General features: G+C 32.5%; 2 protein-coding genes across 2 annotated transcripts; both read right to left on the reverse strand.

The window, feature by feature from the left end:
* Nucleotides 1-1,324: 1,324 nt before the first annotated feature.
* On the reverse strand, nt 1,325-20,459 carry I-2 (protein phosphatase inhibitor-2). Its single transcript, XM_075308216.1, has 5 exons — nt 20,217-20,459; nt 5,775-6,054; nt 5,248-5,412; nt 5,091-5,185; nt 1,325-1,754 (listed from the first exon to the last, which is right to left on the reverse strand). The coding sequence occupies exons 2-5, from the start codon at nt 5,894-5,896 to the stop codon at nt 1,474-1,476; spliced, it is 663 nt and encodes a 220-aa protein (XP_075164331.1). The 5' UTR covers nt 5,897-6,054; nt 20,217-20,459; the 3' UTR covers nt 1,325-1,473.
* On the reverse strand, nt 13,047-16,233 carry Slip1 (SLo interacting protein 1). The gene has a single exon (XM_075308215.1). It carries the CDS (start codon nt 16,096-16,098, stop codon nt 13,213-13,215), a length of 2,886 nt encoding a protein of 961 aa, XP_075164330.1. The 5' UTR covers nt 16,099-16,233; the 3' UTR covers nt 13,047-13,212.
* Nucleotides 20,460-21,306: the final 847 nt, after the last annotated feature.

Below are 21,306 nucleotides of genomic sequence, written 5' to 3' on the forward strand. Positions count from 1 at the left end.
CGCCATCTTGTTGAAACCACATGTCAACCAAGTTCAGTTCTTCCATTTTTGGCAACAAAAAGTTTGTTAGCATCGAACGATAGCGATCGCCATTCACCGTAACGTTGCGTCCAACAGCATCTTTGAAAAAATACGGTCCAATGATTCCACCAGCGTACAAACCACACCAAACAGTGCATTTTTCGGGATGCATGGGCAGTTCTTGAACGGCTTCTGGTTGCTCTTCACACCAAATGCGGCAATTTTGCTTATTTACGTAGCCATTCAACCAGAAATGAGCCTCATCGCTGAACAAAATTTGTCGATAAACACATTTCGAACCGAACACTGATTTTGGTAATAAAATTCAATGATTTGCAAGCGTTGCTCGTTAGTAAGTCTATTCATGATGAAATGTCAAAGCATACTGAGCATCTTTCTCTTTGACACCATGTCTGAAATCCCACGTGATCTGTCAAATACTAATGCATGAAAATCCTAACCTCAAAAGAATCACCCTTTATTATGATATTTAACTTTTTTCTTCAGGTGAACGTAGGCATTTAAACTTACCTCTCCCCATCGTACATATATAAAATCGATAACTTTTCCAAATGACTATAATTAAAAATCGATTTGTAAAATGCATACACATACATTTTGAAATATTATTTTATTAATACCTTATAGTTATGCAAATCTCGTGTTAAGTTCACAGTTTTGGTTTTAAAAATTTTATAAGTTTAGAACTGAAAATTTCCAAAGATCATAAAATATTACATTACATTGGCGAAACTAATTTTGTTTAAATAAATCAGTCGGTATAAGAGTTTATAATGTTTCAATATTTAGAGATATTTTACAACTTGGAGGTAACTCCTTCGTTATTTCATTTGGTTTTCAAAAATGTCAGTGGTTACTTGTTATAGACGCTTTAATGTATTTGTATAAATATTTGGGGCTCGGAAGCATAACGATTTCAGAAATATTAAAAAATTGATTTAAAAAATAACCCGAGGTTGGTTTAAAACCATTGTTTGTTATGAGTAATATGAAATTATATTCAATGTGGCACTTAAATTCAGAACTAATTCGAATATGAAGTTAAATAAAGATATTGATTAACTACTGCGGTGGTTAAAAAATATGATAGCGGTTAGAAAAGGTGAATTTAAAAAACGAAATTAAATGCAGAAATCAAGTTTTATATGTGGGTAGCTCATTACAGTTTGTTTGGTGTATTATAAATTATTTAGTAAAATACATCAATCTACATTCTATTTAATTGTTTAAGTTATTTTCAACATGTGACAACAGAATTCGAATTTAAAATAATTCATTAACATTTCATTTTATAATATTCGATTTTATTGGGGCAATTTTTAAATCGACGACTTGGTGCAAGATTTTATTTTTTTAATGCTCGTAAAATGTAGATTTGATTGATTTATACACCTTATTATTATATTTCTGTAGAATACCAAAGTATTAGGTCTACTGACCTTGATCCACATCCATTTGTCTTGAATCTGTAGATTTTCGTTCATTACGTTTAGATGTTATGGCGTCAGGATTATCACTGGCCGAATTTGAGTCTTTTTTAGATTGATCCAACGATTCTGTGTCTAACTCTTTAGCACCACGGGTTTTTTCATTTTCTTCATCATCATCATCGTCATCGTCGTCTTCTTCTTCAATAAGTTTTCTTGCCAACTTCACTGCCTCAAACTCTTTGTAATGTGCCTTTCTACGTTGTTCGAATTCGATACGTCGAGCTAGTAAAGATATAAAAATAAAAGGAAAACAAAAAAGTATGAGATATTACTGTCAGCATCTCTATTTCAAGAATTTGGTCCATATCGATCCAGAATTATATATGCATATATATGTATATATTCCCCATATAAACAGATCCCCAGATTTGACTCCCAATCACAATCTTTATGCTGTTTAATGATACAAAACCTTATGAACTTAAAATGACGCTGATAATCGGTCTATATGGGGGCCATACCTATATACATATATATTCTAATATATCCCTATATATATATTCTGATATATCCCTGTACCAGACTGGGGCTGATCCATTTCCCATAGGGTAATTACGAGGGCAGTTCGGAAACTTCTTAGCCTAGCACAAAAAGCGCGGTATAAACAGAAAAAAGTTAAGTGTTTTGGAAACTTCCATCTCTGTTATGAACACATGTTAAATTTTGTTTCGATCTGGCAACAGGTGTTCAAAAAAGACGCATCCGCAATTTTTTTTTACAATGGAAAAATTAGAAATGCGTGCTGTCATTAAATGGATTATCGGGACAAGAAATTCATAATGATATGGTAAATGTGTTAGGTGAAAGTGCTACTTCATAAGCAACAGTAAAAAATTGGGTTGCTGAATTTAAACGTGGTCGTACAAGCATTGAAGATGGCCACGTAGTGGACATCCAAAAACAGCAACAACAACAGAAATTGTAGCCAAAGTGCATGATATGGTATTAAATGATCAACGAATAAAAGTGCGTGAAATTGCTAATATCATGGGCATCTCAAATGATCGAGTCTATTTAATTTTGCATGAAGAACTACAGATGAAAAAGCTTTCTGCAAGATGGGTGCCGTATTTGTTAACAGTAGATCAAAAACGCATAAGAATGAACATTTTAAGCTTCGTTTCATAACTGTTGATGAGACATGGATCCACCACTATACTCCATAGACAAAAGAACAATCCAAACAATGGACTGAAGCTAGAGGAAGTGCCCAAAGAAGGCAAAAACAATTCAATCGGCTGGTAAGGTTATGGCAACGGTTTTTTGCGACTTCAAAGGTATTTTATTGATTGACTATCTGCAAAAGGGTAAAACAATAAATTCAGAGTACTATTGCAACCTTTTGGATCAATTAAATGTACAAATTCGAGAAAAACGACCTGGCTTACAAAAACAAAAATAATTTTAATCAAGACAACGCACAAGAGTGTTTTAACAATGGCTAAAATCAACGAATTAAAGTACGAGTTGCTTGACCACCCACCTAATTCTCCTGATTTAGCTCCCAGTGACTTTTACTTGTTCCCTAATCTAAAAAAATTCCTTGCTGGCAAGCGTTTTACCTCAAATGAAGATGCAATTACAGTTGTAAACAACTATTTTGAAGACCTTGAGGAAAAATATTTTAATCAAGGGATAGAATTGCTAGAAAAGCGTTGGACTAAGTGTATTGAAGTTTCAGGAGATTATATTGAAAAATAAAAATATTTTTGAAAAACTAACTATTCTCTTTCATTGATAGACTAAGAAGTTTCCGAACCGCCCTTGTATGGACAGATGTGAACTTACTTTTGTATGGTTGTTAGAGGTTTAATAATTCTGTCAAGTAAAGAATTTCAAGGGGATCGAAAGAATATTGAACATTCAGAGCGGTCATAAAGTCAAATTTGGGAACCTGTTCATGTTGGGACCATTTCTAATTGAAGACCAATAGGGACGAATTTATCTGTGATTGCTAGTTATATAGCGTACCGAATTTCTGGCGATTAGAATGAAAACTATAGAAGTCAAATCTGGGAATTATTTCAGCATTCAGGATGCTCAAGAATTCAAATCTGGTGATCGGTCTATATGAGGACCATAAAGGGTGATACGGCCAAATTTTGGTCAAGGGAAAACGCGTGTAAATCGGTGACATCGTTTATTTAAAAAATCAAATTAAATTTCTTCTTCAAGTTCAATTAGTATAAAATTCAGGAAAAATATTCAGTTAGGCTTTCGCTTTTCCAAATCCGAATTGCCGGGCCTCACGCTTGACACCTGCCATCAGTTTTTGTACAGCCACCTTGTCCACCTTCTTCGCCGCAGAAAGCCAATTTGCCTTGAACTGCTGCTCGTCCTTAGCAGTTTTTTGGTCTTCTTTAGGTTCCGCTTGACAATAGCCCAGTATTTCTCAATTGGGCGGAGCTCTGGCGTGTTGGGAGGGTTCTTGTCCTTGGGAACCACCTGCACGTTGTTGGCGGCGTACCACTCCATGGCCTTTTTACCGTAATGGCAAGATGCCATATCCGGCCAAAACAGTACGGAACAACCGTGTTTCTTCAGGAAAGGCAGCAGACGTTTATTCAAACACTCTTTCACGTAAATTTCTTGGTTGACAGTCCCGGAAGCTATGAAAATGTTGCTTTTCAAGCCACAGGTACAGATGGCTTGCCAAACCAGATATTTCTTTGCGAACTTTGACAGTTTTATGTGCTTGAAAATATCTGCTACCTTTCCCCTTCCTTTTGCCGTATAAAACTCCTGTCCCGGAAGCTGCTTGTATTCGGATTTGACGTAGGTTTCGTCGTCCATTACCACGCATTCAAACTTCGTCAGCATCGTCGTGTACAGCCTCCGGGATCGCGCTTTGGCCGTCGTATTTTGTTTATCACCGCGATTTGGAGTCACTATCTTCTTGTAAGTCGATAGTCCGGCTCGTTTTTTGGCTCGATGCACGGTTGTAGACGATACACCCAGCTTATTTGCGGCATCTCGAAGAGAGAGGTTAGGGTTTCGCTTGAAACTACCGGCAACTCTCTTTGTCGTCTCAGCGGCTTCCGGTTTTCGATTTCCCCCCGATCCAGACTTCCTGGCTGTCTACAAACGTTCCCCAAACACTTTAATTACATTTGTAACGGTTGATTTGGCAATTTTTAGCGATTTTGCCAGCTTTGCGTGCGAGTAACTGGGACTTTCGCGATGCGCGAGCAAAATTTTGATACGCTGCTCTTCTTGCTTGGACAGCATTTTGACAACTGAAGAGTGAATTCCAAAATCAAAATAGGAGCAACATTCTACACACACACACCTTCAAAATGAGGGGTGTTCAGGTTTAATGCAAAATTGAAAGAAATACGTCAAGTTTATATTGACCAAATTTTGACCGTATCACCCTTTACCTATATATATTCTGATATATTCCATTTACAATACCCGGCAACTTATAGCTATGAGAGAATTTTGCTAAGTTTAAATCTGCTCTTTCCTCTACAAGCAAAAAGCTCAATTGCATTTAATTCAATTATAAATATTATGTGAAAATAATAGGAATTTTTTCAATACCGTGTAATGTTTTACCTTTTTCTTCGGGAGTCTCCTCAAATTCTTCATCATCTGATAACTCTTCTTCATCGTCAAACGAAGGAGTTTGAGTGTTGGCAGCAATACGTAGCCTTTAAAGATATATTATTTATACCAGGTTTAGGAAAATATTAATTGCTAAAAAAATACATACTTCTCAGCCAATAGTTCGGCATCAAGTTGATCTCGTTCTGGGTCTGGTTCACTGTAGCCATATGGTGTTTTAGGTTCGTCGATTTTCATATGGCCATAATCTTTATCAGCTGGATGAAACGTCTGAAGCACATTAAGTTCATCAAACTTAGCACTTTTTCGAGAGCTAAAAATATAAACACATGATGAATGGAAAAACTTGGAAATCGACAATAATAAATAAAAATAAAAAATAAATAAAATGAAAGGCATAATAAAAATTGGACAATATTGATACATATCGCTACCACCAACCCAAGTATAACAAGTATGTAAAAACTAGTAGATTTTCAATTTGAATGGAACTAAATTTTGATGGAATTTTTCAATGCATTTTAATTTAAAAAAAAAAAAAATAATAATAATAAAAGACAAGACATGGTCCATGCTGGGCATATAGGTAGCGAAATGATTGTAAACCCCTCCTTATACAATAAGAAAAGATACGAATCTTTAAGAAATTTGTTGTGTGTTAAAATTGTTAATTACCTTGCTCCCGTACGATCAAAACTGCTTGAAGTTTTTAGTATTCCTTTTTTAGGACGCTTATTACTTCCACTGGGACCACTGCCGCCAACTGCATCATTGCTGCCATTAGAAACGCTCTGCATTTTAATTGCAAATATTCAAAACGCAAAGAATATTTACGGCAAATTCCTTAAGCGTGTAATTTAAAAGAATGTTTCCTCTTTGTTATGATCAATTCAAAGTTTTGATTGGGCACAATGTTTATCTTAAGTGACTAATAAGTGTTGCACAACATTCCAATCTAAAAAAATAAAATCAACAGTGACAGTTTATTAATTGTGTATAAGTAACCTAAAACACAAATAACAGATAATACGAACTAAGGGAAGACTATGACCATTCACTCAGAGAAATTTATCATAAGGCAAAGAAAAATTTGGTAAAACAGCAAGAAGCCTGCTCGAAAGGAAAATCATTCATTAGTCATTATTAACGTTTTCTTTATTCGATCTTTTTTAAATAAAATTTAATTCTTTCATTAATTTTGAGATCATTATATTTTCGATTTCATTTCACATTTATTTCTCCAATATTTCGCAATTTTCCTTGTATTGGATTTATTGTAATTATTTATTATCAGCGGACTTTGTGTTGTTTCAGCAGATTTTTCTGAAAATTCTTAGAGTGTAGGCGTATTGGCATTCATATAATTGTCTACTTAATTTAGCTAGAGGACCTGAAAATAACGATTACATGATTACTCACAAAAAACTGTGAACTCAGCAGTTTAACTTTATTTGAGTTTATATACATTCTTACGTTTAGTTAAAAATTTCCCTCATTTTAAAAAGAGAAACAAATTTATATACAAATGAAAATTTTTTCAGGAAAGTTAACAGGAGAGAATATATTTGCAATTCACTCTTTACTAACAGATAATTAAATCATAACGGAGCTAACTGGAAATGGCCATGAGACAGAAAAATATATATATTTAAGATACCATCAAATGTATAGAATAATATACTTTGTTCAGAACAATCAATCAATTATAGTAACATTTCAAATGTAGGGGAAAATAAAGAAACAAACGCATGTTCACTCAAAGCTGATGCCAGGTGAATGAAAATATGAATGGTGTTTATAGTCGTGATACTGCAACACCCAATCAATCTGTTCCGTAATTGAATTGAACCGATACGCGAATTGCGTCGTGGTATCACGCCTGCCACTATTGGTAGAATTCTACGAAAAATGGTCAATTTTTTACTGTTTGGTAGATTGGTAGAATTCCTGATGTTTTGGTAGATTTTGCAAAATATTCCACTCCAACTAAGAGATACATTTTCAATAGAATTAAAATTTTGATAAAATTTTCTATAGAAATAAAATTTTGACAAAATTAAAAAAAATAATAAAATTCAGACAACATTTTCTATAGAAATAAAATTTAGACAAAATTTTCTATAGAAATAAAATTTAGACAAAATTTTCTATAGAAATAAAATTTTGACAAAATCTTCTATAGAAATCAAATTTTGAAAATTTTTTCTATAGAAATAAAATTTTGACAAAATTTTCTATAGAAATAAAATTTTGACAAAATTTTCTATACAAATAAAATTTTAACAAAAATTTTCTATAGAAATAAAATTTAGACAAAATTTTCTATAGAAATAAAATTTAAGACAAAATTTTTTAAAGAAATAAAATTTAGACAACATTTTCTATAGAAATAAAATTTAGACAAAATTTTCTATAGAAATAAAATTTTGACAAAATTTTCTATAAAAATAAAATTTTGACAAAATTTTCTATAGAAATAAAATTTTGACAAAATTATCTATAGAAATAAAATTTTGACAAAATTTTCTATAGAAATAAAATTTTGACAAAATTTTCTATAGAAATAAAATTTTGACAAAATTTTCTATAGAAATAAAATTTTGACAAAATTTTCTATAGAAATAAAATTTTAAGAAAAATTTTCAGTGAAAATAAAATTTTAACAAAATTTTCTATAGAAATAAAATTTACACAAAATTTTCTATAGAAAAAAATTTAGACAAAATTTTCTATAGAAATAAAATTTAGACAAAATTTTCTATAGAAATAAAATTTTGACAAAATTTTCTATAAAAATAAAATTTTGACAAAATTTTCTATAGAAATAAAATTTTGACAAAATTTTTTAAAGAAATAAAATGTTGACAAAATTTTCTATAAAAATAAAATTTTGACATTTTATAGAGAAATAAAATTTTGACAAAATTTTTTAAAGAAATAAAATTTTGACAGAATTTTCTATAAAAATAAAATTTTGACATTTTACATAGAAATAAAATTTTGACAAAATTTTCTATAGAAATAAAATTTTGACAAAATTTTCAATAGTAATAAAATTTTGACAAAATTTTCAATAGAAATAAAATTTTGACAAAATTTTCTATAGAAATAAAATTTTGACAAAATTTTCCATAGAAATAAAATGTTGCCAAAATTTTCTATAAAAATAAAATTTTAACAAAATTTTCTATAAAAATAATATTTTAACAAAATTTTCTATAGAAATAAACTTTTGACAAAATTTTCTATAGAAATAAAATTTTGACAAAATTTTGTATAGAAATAAAACTTTGACAAAATTTTCTATAGCAATACAATTTTGACAAAAATTTTTATAGAAACAAAATTTTGACAAAATTTTCTATAGAAATAAAATGTTGACAAAATTTTCTATAGAAATAAAATGATGACAAAATTGTCTATAAAAGTAAAATTTTAACAAAATTTTCTATAGAAATAAACTTTTGACAACATTTTCTATAGAAATAAAATTTTGTATAGAAAATTTTGACAAAATTTTCTATAGAAATAAAATTTTGACAAAATTATCTATAGAAATAAAATTTTGACAAAATTATCTATAGAAATAAAATTTTGACAAAATTTTCTATAGAAATAAAATGTTGACAAAATTTTTTAAAGAAATAAAATTTTGACAAAATTTTCTATAAAAATAAAATTTTGACATTTTATAAAGAAATAAAATTTTGACAAAATTTTCTATAAAAATAAAATTTTGACATTTTATAGAGAAATAAAATGTTGACAAAATTTTTTTATAGAAATAAAATTGTGACAAAATTTTCTATAGAAATAAAATTTTGACAAAATTTCTATAGAAATAAACTTTTAACAAAATTTTCTATAGAAATAAAATTTTGACAAAATTTCTATAGAAATAAAATTTTGACAAAATTTTCTATAGAAATTAAATTTTGACAAAATTTTCTATAGAAAAAAATTTAGACAAAATTTTCTATAGAAATAAAATTATGACAAAATTTTCTATAAAAATAAAATTTTAAGCAAATTTTCTATAGAAATAAACTTTTAACAAAATTTTCTATAGAAATAAAATTTTGACAAAATTTTGTATAGAAATAAAACTTTGACAAAATTTTCTATAGCAATAAAATTTTGACAAAAATTTTGATAGAAATAAAATTTTGACAAAAATTTTTATAGAAATAAAGTTTTGACAAAATTTTCTATAGAAATAAAATGTTGACAAAATTTTCTATAGAAATAAAATTATGACAAAATGTTCTATAAAAGTAAAATTTTAACAAAATTTTCTATAGAAATAAACTTTTGACAAATACAATTTGTACAAAATTTTTTAAAGTAAAAATTTTTGACTAAATTTTCTATAGAAAAACAAGTATATACGGCCGTAAGGTCGGCCAGGCTGAATCTTATGTACCCTCCACCATGGATTGCGTAGAAACTTCTACTACAGACTGTCATCCACAATTACTTGGGTTGCGGTAACACTTACCGATGGCAAGGTAACTTAAAACTTCTTAACACCGTCTTCTCAATTGTAAGTTAGTCCATACGGTGTATATATTAAACAAAAAAGGTCGATTAAGTACGTATATAATTCAGTTTGACAAAATTTTCTATAGAAATAAAATTTTGGTAGATTATTTTTGAGGATCGGCGATATATATAATTATAGACCGATATGGACCAATTTTGGCATGGTTGTTAGCGGCCATATACTAGCGCAATGTACCAAATTTCACCACGTAGCAAAGTTCAACCAGATCGGATGAATTTTGCTCCTCCAAGAGCTCCGGAGGTCAAATCTGGGGATCGGTTCAAATGGAGGTTATATATAATTAAGACCGGTATGGATCAATTTTGTCATGGTTGCTAGATACCATATACTAACACCACGTACCAAATTTCAACCGGATCGGGGGAATATGGGGATCGGTTTATATGGGGGCTATATATAATTATGAACCGATATGGACCAATTTTTGCATAGTTGTTAGAGACCATATACTAACACCATGTACCAAATTTCAACCGGATCGGATGAATTTTGCTCCTCCAAGAGGCTCCGCAAGCGAAATCTGAGCGTCGGTTTATATGGGGGCTATACTTAAAAGTGGTCATATATGGCCCATTTGGAATACCATCCGACCTACATCAATAACAACTACTTGTGCCAAGTTTCAAGTCGATAGCTTGTTTCGTACGGAAGTTAGCGTGATTTCAATAGACGGACGGACATGGTTAGATCGACTCAGAATTTCACCACCACCCAGAATATATATGGGGTATTTATTGAGTTTTACAGCAATATTTCGATGTGTTACTTTTATACCCCCATCCTATGGTCATAAGCGTAGGAAGGCCTCTGCGGAGGGGGCTTAGACCCCCCAGAAAAAATTAAGCCCCCCCAGAATTTGAAAACCTATTTACGATTTTACATTTTTATAAAAATTAAACAAGTGTATACAACCGCACAAACTTCCGCTAAAGACTTTCATGCACAATCGAATTACTTGGGTTGTGGTAGCAGTTGCCGATGGCAATGTTTGAAGTCTGATATTTATGAAATAGAGCTGTGATTGAACTTATGGTTTAGTTGAATAACTAAAGCTCCTTTATTATATTGTTTAGTCTGGTTTAGTCATCTTAATTAAAAAATAGTAATTGGTATTGAAATTATTCTTTCATAAATTAATATCTTAACAATGCTGCAAAAAAGCGTCGCCAAAAAAGAAGTGAAAATGTTCTTTTTGGGTCCGGAAGTGGTGCAAAATTGGCGGAGAAGCGATGAATGTAATAGGAACTCGTCATTGAACGAATGTCCACCGTTTCAACAGCCGTTGCAATAAATTTGCATCACTTCTTACGGTGTGATCCGAATTCAGTGTTTTAAATGTAAATTAAAAAATTGTGTGATATTTTCCCAAATAAATAATTTTTATTTATTCGTTTTTTATTTGATTTTTGGTCGACCTTTTGTTAGAATTATTTATAAAGACCTCGAGCTTGAAAAAACATCAATTTATAATAATTTTTATATTTGTTTGAATATTTTCAAAAATGATCGATTTTTCCTTTTGCCTTTAAAACAAATCCCAATTTTTTTGCTGGGAAAAGTGTGGAACTACTTTTAGTTGTTTTATTATAAACTAAATTGTCGATGTCTATTTTGTTATTCATTTTTATGAAATAACACAATAATTGAACCTATTAGTTCAGTCTATAAATTTTTAGCTAGGGGGGCTATAGCAACCCCTTGGAATGTTGCCTAGCTACGCTAATGCCTATGGTGAAGGGTATAAAAGTTTTGACAAAATTTTCTATAGAAATAAAAAGTTAACAACAATTTTTAAAAATTTGACATGTTCGGATTGACCGAAAATTTCCTAGTTGCATATATACTGTGAAATAACTACACTTTCATTTGTAAATTACCTTTACACTAGTCCGAATAAGAAAACAGAAGACGACGATATTATTATTATTATTATTTTATTGTTAATATTTCTTGCATTAATAAAAACTATAACAAACGAAGTGATATTTCATAGATAGGAATAGGAAAATTAAAAAATAAATATTCTTTTAACATATATAGTTCTATTTTTGTTTTTTTTTTTTTTTTTTTTTTTGCCCAAACGTTTATTTTAGTAATTCGCAGCTTTCTTTTACGTTAAATGTATCAAAAGTTTCATTTGTGAACAATATACAAATATATAACTAAATGTATATATTATTATATTTGCTTCAACTTCAAGTTGTTTAATATCGCGGTATCCCATTTTTTTCTTTTGAATATTGAACATGAACTAACAGGACTTGCGATAAGATTTTTGCCAAAATTTGACAAAATTACAGAATTTTAATATACGACTTTGATCAGTTATTGTAGAAATTTGTAAAATGAAATTAAAGACCGTTGTATGAGTAGTTATGCAACAGAAATATGTATAGAAATGTTTATGGTTGAAGATAGTGTTAACAAATAAAACTCATGATTCATCACATTTTGAACTTATAAAAGCTGATGAAGCGTTAATCTGATATAAATTACATTTAATAACATAACAGGGCGCACATACGAGTATATTTTGGAGTAAATGCATCGTATCTAAACATTTTTTTTTTTGGTAATCGTTATCGTTATACAATATTATTTACTTAACATATAATGAAATACACATTTAAAAAAAGGGTTCTAATATTGCTACAGTGAGTGGAAACAAATATATCTTGTATACGTTTTTCAAGGAATGGAGAATATTTGGAGCCAGTGTGTACATAACCACTGCTTAAGTCTATAAGGATTGCTTTCAGGAAACTAATAACAGCACAATGTGCATTTCTAAGGAAGATAAGGATAGAATAGGAAGATCTTTGGCATTGCATGTGCCTAAGAAAAATATGCTTTAGTTTGGAACAAATTGATTAGATGTCATTAAAAATACTGCATATAGAGTGGCCTCTGTGAAAGACCATTAATTTATGAATTCATTCATTCGGATGGCTTGTGTATTTCTTGTAATGTATACATATGTATATATAGTACTTAAGATTTATCGTAATACCTCATTTCGATTGGTGTAATTAATGTTATTGGGATGAAGGCTAATAAAAAATCCAACTACTTAGATACCACTACTTTTACATTTCCTTCCATACGTGCTATGGATAGTTTAGTACTAAAATTTTATGATTACTATCAAAATGTTTATGAATTAATTTTATATACATTTTTCATAAACAAAAAATTGTATCAATATTCGATATTATTGGCGAGTTTAGATGAAATTAGCTCCTATAATTTGGCACGTTGTATTCTCATTGTTAAGATTCTTCGAGTTACTTGTCTTGATTTATATAATAAAGCATATTGTGTAACCAGTACAATATGAAATTTAATCTGTAAATAGATGTTCTTTGGGATGATTTTTTTTAAAATGTGGTATTGGATTTATGTATACTGTTGTTCTTGTTACGCAGCAGGTAAATCGAGTTAACTCTACAGTTATTGTTTCTGTTATTGTTGTTATTAATAAAGAAATATTTTTTTGCTAAAATATGTTATGGAATAATTTATAATTTACGATTACACGCCTTTGGGTGTTCATACTGTTGTGACGGATATTATATTGCTGTTAACGTTATTGCGGTCTGAGGATGTAGTTAAATGGGAGGCTGATGTGCTAGTTGCTGTTGACATTGCTAAATTTCCGGACATTTCTTGCTGGTTGTCTGTCCCACCAACACTAAGGTTATTGCCATCTTCGGCTGTAGTTGCAGCTGTTGCATTATGATAGTTCAAGGCCGATTTATGGGCCGACGAATTGAATTGTAATTGATAATGTTGCCTGTATTTCTGCCGAGAGAAGCTTAAAATGTTAGCATGTCGCATTTGCTCTCGTTCTTGTATTTCTGTACTCGTTTCATCGTAAGGCGTAGTAACTTTTTGTTGGAGTTGCAATTGGTGCTGCTGCTGGTATAGTAGTTGGTGTTGCTGTTGTTGCTGTCTTCGCTCCTTGGCCTTTTCGATGTGTTTCTTACGCTCTTCTCTGGTCCAATAACGGCCGGTCTTAATCTCGGACATGGTATCATCTTCTGTCGTGGTATTATCATCTCTTAGTCGTTCAACATTTAGACGTACATTACGTTCCTTCACGACACGACTTTTAGCCGGTCGCCGTACTATATAGCGCGTACCATCCGGTCGCCGCTTCACCTTCCACACCATTGCCTCTTCCTCAGCACAAGTTTTTGCATTATTGTTGTTGGTTGTTTCAGCTATAGCTGGGGAAGACTTTGGTATTTTGTTATTCAGAGACAAGTTGTTTACCTCTTGGCTACTGACAAAGTGGTATTGACTTAGATTAGGTGCAGTAAATTGAGGGCAGTGCATTTGTTCGGTCGTTCCAGCCGCCGCTATTTGGTGTTGATAATAAGGCGGTTGTATCATTTTATCTAAAGGCAGAGTTTGTTTCATTAAATACTGTTGCATGACTAAATTTCTCTGCTCCATGTTCCCAAAAATGGTTAGCTTTCCGCCGGCAGAAGGGGTTCCTACTGCTATATTCGCTTGACCTTGAATATCCATAACCGCTGGTAGTTTATTGCCACTCTTAGGACTTGTAATTTTATTTTTGTCCTTAGGTGAGAGTATTTTTTGTTGGGCGACATTTTTTTGCTGTAGCAAAAGTTGTTGCATACCCAAAACGTCATCTATGGATGACGAGGCTGTGTTCATGGACGCACATGCTCCTCCTATGGTTGGAAATGCATCTGAACGTTTTTGAGAATTCATCAATAATGAATGGGGAGAGACGCTGTTATTCGATCCACCAGTGTTATAAGCGCTTGATGAATTGTCCTGATCATCGACTTGAGAAGCAGGTAATGTCATAGCAGACCCAATCGCGTCAACTGAACCGTTTGTAATGGAAGTCATTGTGCTGCGCATAGTGCCCCCACCACCTGTGTTGGTTTTATGGCGATTTTTGAAACTGCGTCCACAACCACTACTGCTTCGAAGCGAATGACGCGGAACGGCTGTATTGCAAACTCCCTGAGAGGAATTGATTCCTAACCATTGGACTACACGTTGCTTGTGCTGCACACTTGAGGAGGAACTTGACGCAATGGCAGTAACATAGACTGAACTATCATATGGAGAGCAATAAAACGGCTCAGACTCTGGATCTTCGGGTATAGTTTCATAAATATGTTCAGACTCATAATAATCACTGGTCTTGTTCTCGGCAGAATTATGTTTCGCTGCTATAGATGAAAGTAAAGATGATTTGGCGCTTTCGTTGTTTGTGTTACCTAATGCCGTCGTATTGGAATTAATAATTTTCGACGTATTAGACGACCTTTTATCATACTTTGATGATTTTTCTTTATGCAGATTGGAGGGTAGAGTTACAGAGGTTGTTGACCCTGCTACCGCATCTTCTGCATTCGCTCTGGGCTGTTGTTGTTCTACTTGCGACATAATAGCCTTGTCAAAATCATCCACGTTGTTAAGGCAACAGTCAGTATTGGTCACACAATTTACGTATGTCATATTATTTTCATCATAAAATTCTTCCTCCTCATCATCCTCATCATCTTCGACCACAAGCACCTCATCGTCGTCTTCGTTAGTGGATGGGTCATTGAAATCATCCTCTCCGTACAAATATCGGCTGATCAATAGCGTCACTGCGTTATTGTTTTCTGCTATCAACGTTTCAGTCTCCTCTCTAGTGGTTATATCTTTTCCGTTTATTTGCAATATTTGATCGCCTTGCCGTAAGCGACCATCACGGCCTGCCACACTATCAGCATGTATATCACTTATATATACCTCGGTGACACCAGAGGGTCCACCATATATTTCATTGCCACTGCCAGTGCCACCACCATCGCCTCCAACTTCCCCATATTCTTCGCCATTACTATAACACACTGTTAATCCCAGCCGTTCGTGACTATGGGTTTTTCGCAATGTTATTTCTTCTATATCGATTTCGGGGGCTAAACTTTGCTCGAACAAATTGTGCTCTTCCTCTATGAGACGTTCAGTGTCCTTTTGGATGTTACGTAACTGTTCGTGGACGTAGTAGGCCATGTCATCGGTTTGAGTAGATTTAGACAAGCCATCGATTTCCCCAAATGAAAACGGTGGCATATTCGGTAAATGTAAACTTAGAATTAGCTCCGCTGCCGTGGAAGCTGCATTGCTGCCTGCTACAGTACCGCTTCCGGTCTTTTGTTGTATCTTAAGGAAGCATATTTTTTTACTTATCTCCGTTTCACCACTATCCCCATTTGCTGTCTTACATGCCACATCCCAACAAGATTTTCGCTTCAAATGCAGCACTATATTTTCCGACTCATTGTTCAATAACAGATTGAGAGCGACAGCGTTCCGTTTCTCCTGTTGCAAATGACCGATATCTGTGTCATTTATCTTCAGTAGAACAAAACTTAAATTGGCCATCATCATCGCCACCATCACCTTGGTTTGTTTGATTGTGCAGGTACCTTTTGCAAACGAAGTTGGTAATCTCGTTTGTTGGTAACAACGAATTGGAAAACCTACAAAATATCCATTTCGATATAGGTTTTTATTGATCGATCAGAGTATACGATTTTCCACAGAATCAATTTTTTCAACTGGACGGAATGATGGATGTTGTACCGAGAAATAAATCTACACAAAAACTGTTGATGTTGCCATACTGAAATATTTCTTCTCCAATTATTCGGTGGACGAAACAAAGAAAATAAGGGGAAGATAAGGCGTTGCCAGAGTTTTCATATGTGGAAACAAAAGGCGAGTAGAGTTGCCGAATTTTATTTATATCTATCACTATTTTTTGTTCAATGCATGATAAAATAAGTGGAGTAGTGTTCCGCCTGCAAAGTGTCATTAGCTCCATTCGAGCCGTTCGCTTACTCCAAAAAGTCAACAAAACAGAGCCATGGAGCCGTTATAAGTTGAAAGTTTTAGCTTTCCAGTAAAAGCTTGGAAATTAGCACATTTGTTATTTAGCCATAAACAAATCATACCAAAGACCAATATTTTTACGGCGATTCTCGTTCTCCAAAAAGGAGTTGAGTCACTTTTCTGCGCAATTGAGTGCGGTGGCAGCGCACGGAAACTAAACAAAATAATTCCGTATGGACATGAGACGTCTATACATTTCGTGGTCTATGAACATACGAGCAATATATTTCACAGTGCCAATTAGACGCGTAGTAGAAAATATGAATACGTTAAGTGTTATAATTGGGTGCAAATTTGGAGCATATATGGATCAATCTAACAGAGAAGTCACGAAGAAACTATACAATAGGCATCAGCTTATGATACAATTATAATTACGTTCACGTTACCCATTTATGTGGAATAATCTTCAAAACGTTTACGAGAACTAATTATTAAATTCGATTAGTCAGTTGTTAATACTATTCTGTTTTTGTTGTTGCTTTTGTACTTTTAAAATTTTGTTTACAATATCTGTGAAATTAATTTTTTCAAACCAAATTAAATAAATAATAATAGTAAAATATGACGGTACTGCTTCGATTCGGCAAGAATCGAATTTCTACACAGAAAAATCACGAAAATTTTTGCAATTAAAGACTTAATTGAGTTTTAAATAATATTCAATTAATAATTTGACTCAAAAAATTTTTCAATTGAAACAAAAATCAATCACAAAATGTTTTTAATTCATACTATCATTTCTGTGATTGAAGACATTTCAATTAAAAAAATAATTGGATCAATTAATTTCGTAGTTGAGGTAGATAGGGTCACGAAAAAAAGTTAATGCGGTCACCCCCCAGTTTTGTACCATATTCGAAGACAATTTCAGAACACCAAATTTTTTTTTCGTGCTCCCTACGACCCACCGAAATACAATTTATTGTGCTGTGTCGTCATTTGAAGTCCGATCGAAAAGAAACGCATATCGTTGTTCGTGGTTGATCAGGTGCTACATTTCGTGCATTGGTCATTTTTGACTACGACGTCAAATTTGAGTTTTAATTTTTTTATTTCGCTTCGTGCCCGTTTCTGATAACCATTATAAAGATCTTAACAAAATATGAAACTTTTGCTTTTGAAGTATTTACTTATATTCGTAAACAAAAAAGTTACAGAGTTAAAAAGTCAATAGGTCACCGTACACACCACCAAATAGTTTTTGCTGTGTTGTCATGATGTCCGATCGAAACCACATGCACATTTAAAAAATTAAAAATCAACTTTGACGTCGGAGTCAATAATGACCAATGCACAAAATATAGCCCCTGATCAACCACGAACAACGATATGCGCTTCTTTTCGATCGCACTTCAAATGACGACACAGCACAATAAATTGTATTTCGGGGGGTCGTAGGGTGCACGGAAAAAGAGTTTTGGTGTTCTGAAATTGTCTTCGAATATGCTAGAAAACTGGGGGGTGACCGCATCAATTTTTTTTCCTTTGGGCCGTGACCCTATCTAATATACGAGTGCGGTCAGAACATAGTCACCCCACATGAAGTAGTAGCAAATAGGGCTGTCTCATTCGGGATCGATTTTTAAAAATTCCGGGATTCGCGATTTCAAAATATAGAATACCGGGATCGCGGGATCCCGAAGTTTTCGGGATTCTTTAAATATTTTAAGTACCAAAAATTGTTGTACGTTAAACCAATTTAGTTTAAATAAATTTTATTAACAAGAAAACTACAACAAAAGAACATAAGAGTAAATTAAAAAGCAGTTTTAAATTGTTATCATACTTATCGAACACTTAGGGCGTTTTCGATTCGCAAAAAATATGTTGCCTTGGTGTTACACTACTTTTTCCCTAATTGACATTTCGCCCAAATGATAGTGTAATTCTAAAGTTATTATTAATTTATAATATTGTGAGGTATAAAGGATCCAAAATCTATGACAGTGTCCTTGATATGTTGCAATCAATTTCGAGAATGTTGCACCTTTTTTCCCAATCGAAATCGCCATTAGTCCAACTCAACATTGTGAAGAAAATAAAAACAAATATATTATAACAAAAATAAATAAGAAGCTATTTCATAACGCTATCTTACTCGACGAAACATTTTAAGGGTTAGGTTAGATTAGGGGCATTTTAGTATGTTTGTGATAATCCTATTGTACGTCGATTTAAGTAAAAATATCAAGGCATCAAGCATCCATCAGATAAACGCGATCTTGTCATATTTTCGACGGACCTTTTATTATTGCTTTTTATGTGGCACGAATTCCATTTCATATAAACTCATTATGCAAAGGACCTTATCGTTTACTTCTATTTTTGATGAAATTGTGCTGTTTAGTATACCTCATGTATAATAAATTCTTACTCAAGGTGTATCATAAATGTTTATTAACTCGATTTGACGGGTATGAAATTTAAGGGCCGTTTACACTGAGTGAAGACTCCAAATGCTTAATAAACAATCATAATTTTAACAAATTGAAATTATTTTTCGCGATCCCGAAAAATCCCGGGATTCAAAATAAAACATCCCGGGTGACAGCCCTAGAAGAAAATCACTATCGTGCTACGCATTCTCGTAAACGGCTTCTGTCAGCCAGATCGAGTCGTGTTCTTACTTTATTTGTGATTCTGTGCCAATTTAGAAAGCATCCGGTTACAAATTTGAATTTTGTGGCCATATGAGAGCTAGATCTAAATCTGAGCTAAACACGCTGATATTTTTCAAGTCGTACAATAAAGGATTGTTTCAGTTAATGGTTTCATCGATTTTAGGCTTACTTATTTATGTATTTTTGTTTTTGCGGCCTAAGTTTAGGAAATATCAGCCTGTAAATATCAAAACAATAATATTGATCTGGCGCTATAGTCGATAATTTGGTCTAACGTTCTGACCAAACTTTCACCTTGTTCCTTAAAAGGGAAAGTGTTTTTATTTTGTGGCATACTTTCCAAGAACATCTGCAACCTTTTATTTAGGGTATGCCATTTATTCGAATGGCACATTATTAGGTTGGATAAATTTAAAAGAAAATATTACATGATATTCAAATTCCAAACGAGTTACAGTGACCTTAAATCACATAATGTAGAATTGTAGGTATGCTATTATTACTGTTCTGGGAAAACTCATCCGATAAACAAATTAATTCAAACATTACTAATATCGTAATATCGCGAACATAGCAAACTTATAGAGGCAAATGAACGCCAACAGATATAAAAATACAAAATCTGCTAAATGAACATTAAGTGGATTAACTAAAATAAACAATACCATCAATTCCCATACATACAAAAAGGCGGAAAGGGGTTGTGTGAAGAATGCAAACGAAAAATGCAATATGTATCTGCATATTCATGGAAAGTTTATCGCACCTGACACCCAAATTAACAAATAGATCAGAAAAAATATTAACAAACAGTACAACCTACAAATTTATTGTATAAATTGAATGTGGTGTGCAAATACATACATATGTACACTCATATTTCGTAATCATGCACATCATCCACGCCATTGATTGATGACAATACCAAATCTATGGATGATGCATAAGTACGAGTTCTACAAATAACAATAGAAATGTTCACTCACATGGATGACTTACATTTGTTCGCTTGTTTTATGTTTTTGCAAAGTAAAGCACAACACAATGTTTTTGATTTTCCAAATATTTAATTCTTTACTTTAATCACTTGTATATAGTTGAAATATGTTAAGATTAAGCTTTTCTTTATCGAGCATGCTTTTCAAGCGTTCCAATATTTCTAAAAATATAATCTATTTTTATTTCACTTTAGCAAGCACAAATAATGTTTCTTTTTTGCGGCTCGTCGATTTTTCTCGTTAAACGTCAGATAGAATTTGACAACAAAACAAATAAGACAACTTGTAAACAAAAAACGATTGTACTCAATAATAGTGGGAATGTCATTTGTAGTAGAATGTTCGATGTCAGAGTTGCCAACCTTCAATACAAAGTGCATTTTTAATTTTGTATACAATTTGTGCATTGAAGTTGGGATTATCGCGCTAAAATTGCAAAGAAGCAGAGAATTGAAGCCAGCATACATTTTAAATTTGAGTTGCTACGAGAAAAATTTATAAGCTTTTTCTACAGTTTTTTCATGTGCCATTTCATCCTCATCGCTACCACAGACTCGTAAGTGACACTACAACAATCCCAACTGTGATGGGGGAAGCGTATCAGAAAGTACAAAATATACATGAAAGTACTTTGCCATCACTATTGTTACAAAAGCCATTTTATATTTTGTGAAACGCCCCAGCCAACATTTTTGAATTTGACATCCCCACCACGTCGAAAACAATCGTATACGACGTCCAAAACTCGTTGGAAAAGCACCGTCACTATTGAGAAGCTGTACCACGCCAAGTTAATACAAAAAGGTTTTGCATGAGTGCAATTATTAGGTGCCTTTTTAGATAAATTTAGATCGACGCAAGTAAGAGCCCCTTCAAACAATCAGAAAAAGTGAATTTTAAGATAGTTGTAAAAGAATCATTGTGGTCAAGCAAAACATTTATAAATTCTTATAAATATAACATTTATACCACTATCAAAACACATTTAACATAATTTTTGCATTAATAATAGAATGATGTTGAGTTATATGTTGCAGCGTCTCTCAGCCAGTGTTTTTATTCTCGATGGAGGCAGCGTGTTGGGAAAAATA

This window comes from Haematobia irritans, chromosome 4 (genome assembly GCF_050003625.1).
Source record: "Haematobia irritans isolate KBUSLIRL chromosome 4, ASM5000362v1, whole genome shotgun sequence".
Lineage (NCBI taxonomy): Eukaryota > Metazoa > Arthropoda > Insecta > Diptera > Muscidae > Haematobia > Haematobia irritans.

Bases quoted from the DNA above. Each gene is read 5' to 3' on its own strand.
- I-2 (XM_075308216.1), bottom strand. From the start codon at position 5,896: ATGCAGAGCGTTTCTAATGGCAGCAATGATGCAGTTGGCGGCAGTGGT. The intron at 5,186-5,247 runs GTATGTATTTTT...ATATCTTTAAAG, and splicing joins GCCGAACTATTGGCTGAGAA to GCTACGTATTGCTGCCAACA. The intron at 1,755-5,090 runs GTAAAACATTAC...TATCTTTACTAG, and splicing joins GGAGACTCCCGAAGAAAAAG to CTCGACGTATCGAATTCGAA.
- Slip1 (XM_075308215.1), bottom strand. From the start codon at position 16,098: ATGGTGGCGATGATGATGGCCAATTTAAGTTTTGTTCTACTGAAGATA.